The following is a 12,362-nucleotide window of genomic DNA, read 5'->3' as shown; positions in this document are numbered from 1 at the left end:
TTGTTGTGCGTGCGTGCGTGCGTGCGTGCGCGTTGTGCGCATGCGTGTGTGCGCGCGCAGCGCGTGTGCGTGCTGTGTGGTGTACATACGATCATCAACATCAATATGTGCTGTGGCGTGACTTTATCGAGGCTTACTGCACAAATCTCATATAGAGTTTTTTCACACTGCCCGATATGGAACGAGGTTTTGCTTATATCGCACACTGTTAAACTAACTGTCGCGATCTGCATGCCTGTTGTTGCAGTTAGGCCGTAACGTTAACTTACCCGGCGCCACGCTGATTGTAACCGAATGACGTCTTACTCACGTCACCAACTCTGCATGTGTGCTATCAATTAAAATCCGAACGCGCTGCGTATTAAACTTACTTGCAGTGTAGCTTCTATTAGCCTGTATCAGCGCGCTCCACTCTCTCACCCCCAACTTCATGGCACACTCAATGTAATTGCGCGTCTCTGCCTTTCTGTGAGTCTGTTCCTGTGATATGAATACGCTTGTATTTAGGGGAGCGCGAGCGAGCGAACGTCACACACAGAGAGAAATAAGAAAGACAACTGAGAGATGAAAGAGGAGAGAGGAGGAGAGAGAGAGGAGACGAGAGAGAATGAGAGAGAGGAGAGAGATGGGAGAGAAAGAGGACGATAGGCAGAGCACAGACAGACAGACAGCAAGAACAGAAGCACAGACAGACAGAGCAGAGAGGAGAGAGTGAGAGAGGAGAGCAGAAGAGAGGAGAGAGAGAGAGAGCAGGAGAGAGGAGAGGAGAAGAGAAGAGAGAGAAGGAAGAGAGAGAGAGAGCAGACGAGAAGGAGAAGACGAAGTGGGTGGAGCGGAGAGAGCGGCTGACAGCGTAATCCGCCACAGCTTCACATTCACTAACACGCGAGCTGACGATAGAGAGAGAGAGAAGCAGGGTGACGAAGAGAGAGAGAGAGAGAGGAGAAGGAAGAGAGAGAGAGAGAGAGATGAGAGAGAGAGAGAGAGAGACGAAATTTAAGCGCGCCGTCGCGCGTAACCAGGGTGATTATGATGTAGTATATTATACATACATAGTGAAAGCTGAGCTTAGAGCCTGTCCATGAGCGTGCGACGCGCCGCCACCACGGCGACGTGTCGGGAATGGCTGTCTGTCGCTGCAGTAGGCGCACGCCCACGACCGCATGTCACACGTCGCTCACCTCACCGACCCAATCGTTTCGCGGCGCTCTTCAGTCATGCTACGTGCTTTCTCATCAGTAACGATCATAGTTTAGTACTCGCAACACGCGGGCTGGCTGGGCATGTGCATCTTCGGCTCCAGCTCTCCTCCCCCCTTTCGTTAGCGCGCGAGAATCGAAATTTAGTGAGTGCGGCGCTGACTTGCCAAAGTGGTGGGTCATAGGCTCAAGCTACGTTCGCCGAAGTTCGGGTCTAAATCTGACCAGGGAGTACCGACGCTAATGCCGCTTAACTAAAAGCGTTCTGCGCGCAAGCTGTATCATTACACGTGTAAGCAACATTGAACGAGCAACTCACTTCAGCTGTTGCAAATAAGAAGAGCCTCATTGTCACATGTGTCGATCAATTTGTCTGTGTCTGGCATTATCCACATCACCGCTGTGGCCAGCATTAGCATTATCATCTTTCAATAATCTTGCTCGTCGTCTGTTGTGTGTTTGTATGCGTTAAATCTCACACGATTTCTTCACCTAAACTCGTTCTACCTGCGTATGCTCGTATCGTTTCTGTAAATAATGCGTTTGAAAATGTTAAGGCGCAAGATTAAGTTAAAGCGCAACTAGGCGCATGACACCTAATTTCTCCAGTACCCAGACTAAGCAATACTTCGTGTCACTGTCAGAATCACACGTACCTTATGCACAAATAAACTCTAAGTCTCTCCATTGTCACTGCGCGTGTCTGATAACAAAGGCATTGAAATATACCTCCGATGTTGTGACAGTTTAGCGCGTTGCTCTCCCAAGCAACCTGCAGGCGGTGCTGCGGTACAGCGTACTGGGTCAGGCAAGATAAAACATGTGACCTCCCTAACCGCTTCGAGGCTAAAATTGGTGTGGCAAAAAAGTCGGCGTTGGCGCCAGATTACAGATTCGCACCTATTCTTTGGGCTTTTAAGCCAACGCGCAGTAATATGAGGAACTAGCAGTTTATTTTGCCATAAGGTATGTATATGCATGAAACGAAGTATTTGCATAGTTCTAGCTACTGGAGACAATTAGCGTATTGGCATGCGCACTTTGTCGGCTACGGGAGATGACTCACAGAGGCAGGGACGGGGACTTATTGTCGGCTACGGGAGATGACTCATAGAGGCAGGGACGGGGACTTACTATCACATCCGGAAAATGGCTCACAAAGGCAGGGACCCGATGAAACGAGATTTATTTGGATACACACACGTGGCTTACCACAGGGGGTCAGCATGAGGATGAGATACGGATTCATTCATTTACACGTAACTCAGAGACAGAGACGTCTTCACTGAGACAAGTGACAGATTCACAATCATACATATTATTGTAATATATTACAAGCATACATACCATTTTAATATATTATTTCACGAGCATAACATTACGAACGAGCCACAACTATCTTAGACAGCATGTTGTTCCTATTTACGTTAGATGCTGATTCGCTTCCTTACTTGTAAGTTATGAAGGAATACAATTATTATATTTACATTGGAAATCGAATTTCTCCCGTACACACTTTATAACGGAGTAAGTATATTGACAATAGTTGCTAATTTTAATGAATTACTGATGGTGGTATTGAGCATGCAAATGTTCAGTGTGTTTGCACATGCGATATGTGATGGTAATATAGATGGACGCGTTTATTCAACAAATGGGGTCACTCTGTGAACATTTAGTCTTCTTCAGTAAAAATCCTTCATATTACACTATTGTATATTTGTACACATTTGCAGAACGGGGTAGAACGGGGTTCTACTTTTAAATTCCAGTTAAGTCAATAATGATAAAACAATCGCAAATAACATTCGCCAAACGTGATAACAGTGATTTAGACATAATAATATTGACAATAATTTCCCCCTCCTGAGGTTTTACTCCTGACTCAATGAAGTTCAATACTAGCAATTGAAACAGTAACGTGTGCCAGTTTGAAAACTACACGACTGTTTTTTTCTTCGTCAAACTACAGAACGTTAGCAGTGATGCTCTCATGTCGCCATAGAACTACGATCACGTGGGGCAACCTGTCACATTATGGTGAGCAGTCAGCAGCCTACATTATACATGCCTCGGGTTTTTCCAGCTTTGTTGACAGGTTTACGACTTCTTATGTTCGGAACTGTCACAACAGAGAACGCCCCCTAGTTTTCTTCCCCTGACGCTGCGATGCATCATGACATTGTGACGCAAAGCAGCTCATAAGCGCAGCTCAACACATAATAGTCTGCGTGATTGGAATACGTTAGGGGAACAGTAGGTAACGTTTAACAGCTGTACACAACAAGTACGTTGTGTCCATTCACAGCGAGTGAGCGTCTCCCTAGGTGAAATCTATTTCATCCTTTTATTCGTAATCGGGAACGTGGAGCCATTAACTGTGCATTTGCCACGCGAGGTCACGCACTGCCCTAGCTTTGTCAAGGGCTTCATCGCCGTTACACTGATGCAGAGAGGGCTTGGTCGCTGATACGACTCTCTGCTGCTAGTACAGCTGGCTGCAGGCTGCTCGGCGGTACGCATTCTTTTTTGGACCTTGTTTTCGGTAGGAGTTTAGCCATGATATTCATTAGCCTCAGGTCTTCTGCTGTGCTCGCTCTTGTGTTTTATCAACACACTAATCAGACACATATGACTATATATATATATATATATACATGTGTGTCCTGCCGGCATGGCAGAGTACTGAGGAAGCATTCCTCATTGATATTGCACCAGTGGAGGTGCTTTGTCGGCGGCGGTACGCATACGGCAAATGAACGCCACGCCACGTTGAAGCAACACCACCAGAAATACTGCTTTTTACATGCGTTTTACATAAGCCGTAAAAACAAGGAGGTCATCGTCCTTCCAGTGCGCCGACTGTCTGAGGACGATGCTTCAAACGCGGCATAGCCAACTCTTTACGACCCTCTGGTGAAGCCATATATGGTCAAGGTACAACTACCTTTCTTATAAACTCTGCCGTGTGTGATCATCATACTGTACCTGAACTGCTTTTTGGTTTTGTTCCTTCTCGCCAATGATCGTAATGCACCGTTCCGTCAACTGCTGGTCCTTGGCCTTCTGGGATATCTGTATGAAGGCACCACTCTCCTCTTTTATCTGCTTGATATATGCGCCTCCCTTGCCAATAATCATACCCGCTGTGCTGTTTGGGACTAGCACCTTCACCTGTAAAACATATTAAGGTGCAAAGTGCCGTTGTCAGAAAGATCAGTATCAGTAATGATAATCATAGGTCTTAAATGTTATTTAACTTTTGCACTGTAAAAGCTATTTTATACTTATGAAGTGATAACTATTCATGATGTTCTGACAACGGGTCCCGGGTTACATCACAGAAATGTGATCAACTGTGAGGTGCCAAGATATGAATGTGATCATTGATCAAGTGTGAGGTGCCCAGCTGCAAAGGAGATCAACTGTTAGGTACCACGATACAGACGTGACCAAGTGTGCGGTAGCCTACTCACTACTGCAATACAAACGTGATCAACATAATGCTATACAGAATGTGAACAAGCGTGAGGTACCCAGCTCGAAACAGGACCAAGTGTGAGATGCTGTGATTCAAATATGATAAACTGTGAGGTACTATGATGCAAGTGCGATCAGGAATACGCTACACCCCGCCCATTATGTACTCCTGATTTGAGCTACCACCTAACATAACAGTACAGTGCTCATACATATAGCAAACGTGACAGCAAACCCCCCGACTCCACGGTTCACGTCCGAGCATATATAACAGTCCTCCAGTACGAAACCCAATACGGGTGGTTAGTTGAAAACCAGCGCTATCTATAAACCTAATGCCGTCAAGTTGTCGATCATAACTGATTGATCCTAACTGGATCACTGCCTGGCATCCGGAGTCCCACGCTCTCCTAGATATCACACGCACATTTTTTTTCGTGCCGTCGGTTGCCCCACGAGTCAATCACGGGCGCGGGACCCGTGCCGGCCTCGATCCCCATCCGGCGTCCTCCTCTCTCTGTCTTCGCCACAGTCGGTGTGCTAGCACGCGGCGGCAATATATTGCGCCCACCTCCCGCCGCTTATACTGCGTCGGCACGCGCCCGCAGTGCGGTGGCAGGCAAGGGGGAGAAGCAACGACAGATGGCCGGTCCATCTCGCCCGCTCCATCTTCTTCCTCGGCAACTGTGCGGGGCTCGACAGATGTACGCGGCGGCGGCGGTGGGGGTTGGGAAAAAAGCGACCGCGGGCGGTAGCTAGATGGCGCCGCTCGTCTGACGCGGCTTTCAACGCGCAGGTTGTGGCGGGACGAGAGAGAGAGAGAGAGAGAGAGACGCCAGCTTCCCTCACGAGCTTTTATAGCGCTGTTAATTGCTGTTGGCAAAACATAATGCTCTTTCTCTCTGCTCTCTCTCTCTCTCTCTCTCTCTCTCTCTTCTACTCTCATCTCTCTCTCTCTCTCTCTCTCTCTCTCTCTCTCTCTCTCTCTCTCTCTCTCTCTCTCTCTCTCTCTCTCTCTCTCTCTCTCTCTCTCTCTCTCTCTCTCTCTCTCTCTTCTTCTCTCTCTCTCTCTCTCTCTCTCTCTCTCTCTCACTCTCTCTCTCTCTCTCTCTCACCCTCTCGATCGGCTCTCTTATCGGTAGCTGTGATTGATCTATCGCGGAATCGCAGAATATTCCAGTAGTATATAGCGCACTGCAGAGACCGCGGATGGTCGAGGCGAATGGAGAAAGACATTAGCTAACACGAGTTTACAATCCGCAATGTACAATAACACATAATCTCTACCGCATCGGGTTTCACACGCACGCACTAGCTGTCACGCGCAGTCAAACGCACACACGCCCACCCGCGAACGTGACGGCACACGCGAGCGGAAGCAACCCGAGTTTACCATTAGCTATCGTTGATCTATTCCGGACTCGTATTACAAAATATTACAGCAGAATGTAGTATATAGGCAGGTATCAGCAGTACGATAATAATTAATATCAGCTCTCACGCCATCTGGCACGGAGTGTCTCTCAACGCGGCGGCAGTGCCCAGTAGCCGCTACGCGTGCAACGGCAGCTTGTCAGCACTACAGTCTACCTGATACCCAATTAGGCAGCGGGATACCGAATTTTAATCGCAGGCCTACGTGTTTATCTAGCAAAAATAGACGCCGCGTGCGTGCACAGATACAAGCACGCGCCCAAGCACCACGGGAGACCTGTCGTTATTATTTCCGACTGCAATTTTTACTGCATAATTGCGCTATTTTTCTCTGAGCGGTGCATGAGAGATCGAGCTCTAACGAGGGGCGCGCACCCCAACCCCCCTCACACACAAAGAAGACAACCTCTCGAATCCGTACACCATCTCCTCATCCAAAAAGTTGCCGGTATCCGCGGAGGATGAGGGAGAGGGAAGATGGAGGGGAAGGGGGAGGTGGAGGGGAAGGGAAAGATGGAGGGGGAAGGGAAAGATGGAGGGGGAGGGAAAGGTGGAGGGAGAAGGCATAAAGGAGAGGGAAGAAGGACGGGGGAGGTGGATGGGAAAGTGGAACTTGGAGGGGAGGAGTGGGGGAGGGATAAAGGGGAGGGTGAAGGGGGAGAAGGACCGTGAGGTGGATGGGAAGAGGAGGAGAGGGGAGGGGGAAGGGATGGGGGGGGGTGAGGGAGGAGAAGTTCGCCCAGTGGCAGCTTCGGGCGGCAACAGGAGAACGCTCGTTGCCATCGAGACGAATAGCGAGTCGGAGAAAAGATGGAGACGGGAAGGAAGGAGAGAGCGCGGGAAACGGACCGGAATGTTGCTGCCGGCCCAATCAACCGTCAAGTGCACACGCTACGTCCAATGAACCGATAAGCGAAGAAAAGTGTTGCTGTAGGCGAGAGTCGATAAAGGAGGTCGGTAGCTAAATAGAGGAGGAGAGTAGGTAGGTTAAGAGTCGATAACCGTCATGTAGCAGCAAGTGGCCGTGTTCTAAATCCCAGGTGAATAAGACACCGCTGCCGCCGCCTATATGTCTGCGAAAGAACTGCAATTTCGTTAGAGCACAAGGGCGCCAGCTGCCATGCATCCTAACAAATTGCTTCTGCCAGGTTTTTATGCTATTTTCCCATTCACGGACATTAATTCTTAATTAACGTATAAATGCTTAAGCCGCTAGGATGTAATGTGGGTTTTATATAATTAGAAGACCTGCCCTAAGAGAGGTTTACAAATAATTGCAGAACAAAAAACAGACTCTCTGGCTACGGCGCGAAAGACAGCTAAGAATTAGGTGCGGAATCAGTCGCAAGCGGCGCCACTGGCAGCCACGAATGCGAGTTACGAACAGTTGGGTACGCACGCCGAGAGTTCCACCAGAGAATAAAGCAGAGGGTCCTTAAGCTGGAAGCCAATTAGCTAGTCATTACCGAACATGGCATAGTCAGTAGCGCAGTTAGAACCACTTCGACAAATAATTTACCTTATCTCAGCCCCCACCTGCTTGTTCCTACCTAGCTCTAGTCTATAGCCCGCGTACAGTTGCCGCAGGGCTATAGAACATTCTATTACGAATGCTCGGGACCAACTTACTCCAGCCAGTCAGCGGGAACTATGTATTTCCGCACGTGGAGGGGTGGGCAGGTTGTGTTGGTTGTGGACAAAAACGTTGTTGTCAAATAACAAATTAATAATAGTAATTTGTTCATCTTTCATGACAAAACTAATATTACAATCTTTTTTGATCGCTTTAATTTGTTACAACTTACTTGACAACAGAAATGTTTTTGTCCACAACCAACACAACCCCCCCCCCTCCACGTGCGAAAATACATAGTTCCCGCTAACTGGCGCTGCTGCAGCGCCACCAAAAATTGCCGTTTGAAGTTCGTAAATAATGTTCGTTCACAAGAAATACCGCAAGTAGACCATTTCAACGATAGTTAGAGGTTAAATTTTAGTAGCTGATATAACTTAAGACATATTCACTTCGGATAAGAGGCATTAATTGCCTACCACCGACGTTTTATAGCCGCGAGTAACCGTGAATAAGTTCGTCCCTAGCATTCGTAATAGAATGTTCTATAGCCCTGCGGCAACTGTATGCGGGCTATACTACTAGAAATAGTTCCTATACCCAACCCACACCTTATCTTCCTTACCCACACCTTATCTTCTTTAGCCCACCCGGCGCCTGTAGCATCACTGCGAGTGTTTAAAAACCACCGCCAACACTCATTTGTCACCAGCACGACACCCGTCAGCGCAGCGCACCTGTTTATCACGGTCCGCTGCGAATTTGTGGTCGTAATCGATGGCCTGCTTCGAGTTGGGGTCTGGCTTCTCCCGTATCTTCTCCATAATGAAGCCATGGATCGTCATGATGGCCTCTAGACTTCCTGACACGAGGCAAACCCGCTCCGTCGATCCTAAAAACACAACGAAGACGAATGATCAGGAATGTAAACACTCAATGATTCACGCCCGAGAGTGCTGCATCCTTACTGCCGAGAGTACTTCAGCACTTAACGAAAAACGAGGGAGGGAAGCAATTAGCAAACGGTAATCACGGCAAGAAGAGAGGTCCTACAACGGACGATTCGCCCGCGGAACATGGAGGAGAGGTTGGACTAAATCAAAGACGCCAGCATTGGCAAGAAAATGCCAAATGTTCATCAGGCGGAGAAACAGTATATACATTAATACAGATGATTACGGATGATTACAGTATACATTAGACAGATGATTAATGGCGAAGTGACGCATTCAACAAACAGAATGGTGAACTCTGAACTGTAGTCTCTTTTTTGCACATCGCAATTTTTCCTCCCGGCTGATTCGCGGGTACCATTCGCGCGTGCCCCAAGAGAACGGAATTTTTTGCGGCGTTTTCCGTTGGCAGGAAACGATTTTGTAAACGAAGTAGCTGTTGAGTGCTGTCGTCTCTAGAGGTAAACATGCGTCTGTAGCAAACACGATGGTTCGCCTTCATCTCCCCTGCAATCATTAACCGAGCCGTGATGCTGAGCAATTTATGAAGTCTGCTTTATCATTAGATACATGACAGCGCTAAACGTTTGCCGCGCCCATACGTGTCTAACATTTCCCCAATATAAGCTCCCGCTCGATCGTAAACCACCTGGCTATAAATTCCCTTCCTTCACGTCCTGAACGTTCGTTCTGTGTCACTGGATACGATAACAACTGCACATGGTGGCATGTTAAGTGAGATTATTAGCAGGTCTTTTACACGCAACCTCTCCGGTTTTACTCGCAACTTCTAGATCTGCTAATGATCGCATAATTATCTCTTTATTTTTTTCTCCCGTCCGGCCCCATGCAGCGAACCGAACAACCAGCCAACATTTTTTCGAGGTATTGTTTACAGACAGATGGTACTACTCTTTTTTGTCTACCTTCTCTTACTCGCGTGGTAGGACGCGCGGCCCGCCTCTACGCCGCTTCAGATGTTGGGAAGCTGCCGAGGAAACCCCCCAGCTTTACGTAGCTCTACCGCATGCTGGGCTCCGTGACAGCTGATGCTGCTGAGCACTGTTTAGACAGTCCTCGCATCGCACGTCGTAAACCGAGCGGCTGGCGGCTGGCGGCCGACGCGTCGGGTGCGTTTACTATGGCTACATCGTATCCATTTTCTCGTGCGGTCAGCGAAGAGCGCAGCTGTGGGACGCGCGCGCGCGCGGGGAATGCAGTGCGATGCCGGAGTGGGATCTCAGACGGAGTAATCAAGTATAACACGGAGAGCACCATAGCTATTGCTGGCTGAAGAACGCGAGCTGCGCGCAGCCCAGCAAGCGATGCCGATTTGTTGCATTGATTGCCGATGCGCCGATTGCCGATTGTCGGCAGTTTTTGTCGCGTAGCTGGAAAGCTAGATTTCACAGTTAAAGTTCTTTGACACATACTATTTGAAAAATAACACCTCCGCTTTCATAAACAGGCGAGAGAGAGACAGAGAGAGAGAGAGAGAGAGAGAGAGAGAGAGAGAGAGAGAGAGAGAGAGAGAGAGAGAGAGAGAGAGAGAGAGAGAGAGAGAGAGAGAGAGAGAGAGAGAGAGAGAGAGAGAGAGAGAGAGAGAGAGAGAGAGAGAGAGAGAGAGAGAGAGAGAGAGAGAGAGAGAGCGAGAGAGAGAGAGAGAGAGAGAGAGAGAGAGAGAGAGAGAGAGAGAGAGAGAGAGAGAGAAAGAGAGAGAGAGAGAGAGAGAGAGATAATGAACAGACAGAGAGGGAAATAGAACAATCGCCACAAATGGCCCCCACGATGTACAGCAAAAGGTGTGAACCGGTGGACGACACCAGTATAAAGGATCTATAGTGAAACGTAAATGTAAAAATAGCAAAAACACCCAGAATTTGTTAGAAAATATATTTCACAGATATCACATTTTTCCCGCGGTAGCTGTCACTGTATTTATGCGATATAGCGGTTTTGCGTATATGGTTGAATTTTGTAGACAATCCTTGCGTTGATTTCGGTCAATCTCTCAGGAATGCGATTTTTATACGAAACATGAATATGGGCGAGTTACTGAGTGTCGAAAGAAAAGATTTCACGTTTTCCCAACCATTTTCATATTTTCCTCGACCGTTCTGATAATTAATGGTGCTCCTTGCGTAGCACCAACTGTATACAGTATAAAGCTAACAGGTCTCACACATAATTATTTTCACCAATATGTCCACCGATCTGCATTTTAAAGTAGATTTGTTTACATATATGTCAACAGCAATAGCAGATTAGCACGTGATTCTTGCATCGCACGAGATGCCTTCGACTGGTACCGTACCCTGTTTCTACACGTTTTACTTTAATGCTGTGGGAATTAGTAACGTTCTGCTAATATAAGGGGCGAGACCCAATTTGGCTACATGTATTAATATTTCGATTTATTTGAGAGATAATAATTACATATATATACATACGTATATATATACATACATACCTATATATACACATATGTATACCTATATACACATATGTATACCTATATATATACATATATATATATACACCTATATATATACATATATATATATATATATATATATATATATATATATAGATAGATAGAGACATATATGTCTCTTGTCTCTAGGGATCGCCTGTCTGTGTCTCAGCCACCCCCCACCCCCTCACGCCATCTCTGACGCTTTCCTCTCGAGATCGCCACTTCAACATCAGAATTCAAATGCAGGAGACCTCACAAAAGGAAAATTCGATCCCAAAAGTACTCCAAATCAACGCAACTCCCATGATTCGTATGACAGCTAAAGGAGAAGCCCTTTGCGCACGTAATTACAGCACAGCTAACACAGCGAACGTTAGAGGGTAGAAAAGCCCCCGGCTTGAATGCAAGATAAGACTCATTAGATTTTTCATTGCAGCCGTAACATCGGGGCGTTCCACACATCAATGTCGATTTAATATGATTTGGCTATATGAAACTTTGATGTTTATATAAATGAGTAAATATAATTACATACATACGACCAGTGTGGAGTGTGAATATTTACCGAGTACCACCGATCGATCTGCGCTGGAACGTTGTTAAGACCTCATCTACACGGCCTTTGCAATAACATAATAGCTAAAGGACGTTCTACGGGTGAATTCCACCGCATACACGCATCTGTACACACTGTTATGCTCTGTTAATGTGGCATGCAATTAACCTGTACACGGATCAAATCAAATCGAACCGTCTAACGTTGACCTTTTGAAATGAAGGCTATTACTGTATCTCGCGGGCAAGAACGTCTAGCTATTATTTATCCGAGCACCCGAGCACATATATAACGAAATCTAGCGGAAATATATAAAACGAATAAATTGCTAGCGTCTGCACACGCAGCAGCAAATCGCTGCTGCTCGCTTATTTATAATCCCCGCGAATTTTGCTCTTCTCAACACCAAATAATTGCAGGCGAACAGCTCATTTGCTCATCGGGAATGTCATTATTATCGCCACGGATTGCACTGGAGAGAAAAGGCTGATGAATTGCGGTCAGTCATTATCAATATATAAATGAACATTAATTGTAACGGCGAGAGAAAGTAGAAGGAAGAGAGGAAGAGGGGGGAAGAGAGCGCACGCGCGAGAGAGATAGAGAGGGTAGAGAGACAGACAGACAGAGGGGAGAGAGTGAAAGAAAGAGATAGAGAGAAAGAGAGAGAGAGAGAGGAGGGAGGGAGGGA

At 47.0% G+C, this 12,362-nt stretch overlaps 1 protein-coding gene across 1 annotated transcript in view; it reads right to left on the bottom strand.

The window, feature by feature from the left end:
• LOC106808745 (RNA-binding protein Nova-1-like) overlaps positions 1-12,362 on the bottom strand; it is a 60,774-nt gene that overhangs the window by 7,704 nt on the left and 40,708 nt on the right. The window contains exons 3-4 of the mRNA XM_014811591.1: positions 8,424-8,578; positions 4,188-4,373 (exon numbers count right to left, since the gene is read on the bottom strand). Coding sequence (XP_014667077.1) covers positions 4,188-4,373; positions 8,424-8,578 — 341 coding nt within the window. The remainder of the gene's footprint in view (positions 1-4,187; positions 4,374-8,423; positions 8,579-12,362) is intronic.

This window comes from Priapulus caudatus, unplaced genomic scaffold (genome assembly GCF_000485595.1).
Source record: "Priapulus caudatus unplaced genomic scaffold, Priapulus_caudatus-5.0.1 Scaffold13, whole genome shotgun sequence".
NCBI lineage: Eukaryota > Metazoa > Priapulida > Priapulimorpha > Priapulimorphida > Priapulidae > Priapulus > Priapulus caudatus.
This window is presented reverse-complemented; position numbering and strand designations above follow the sequence as displayed.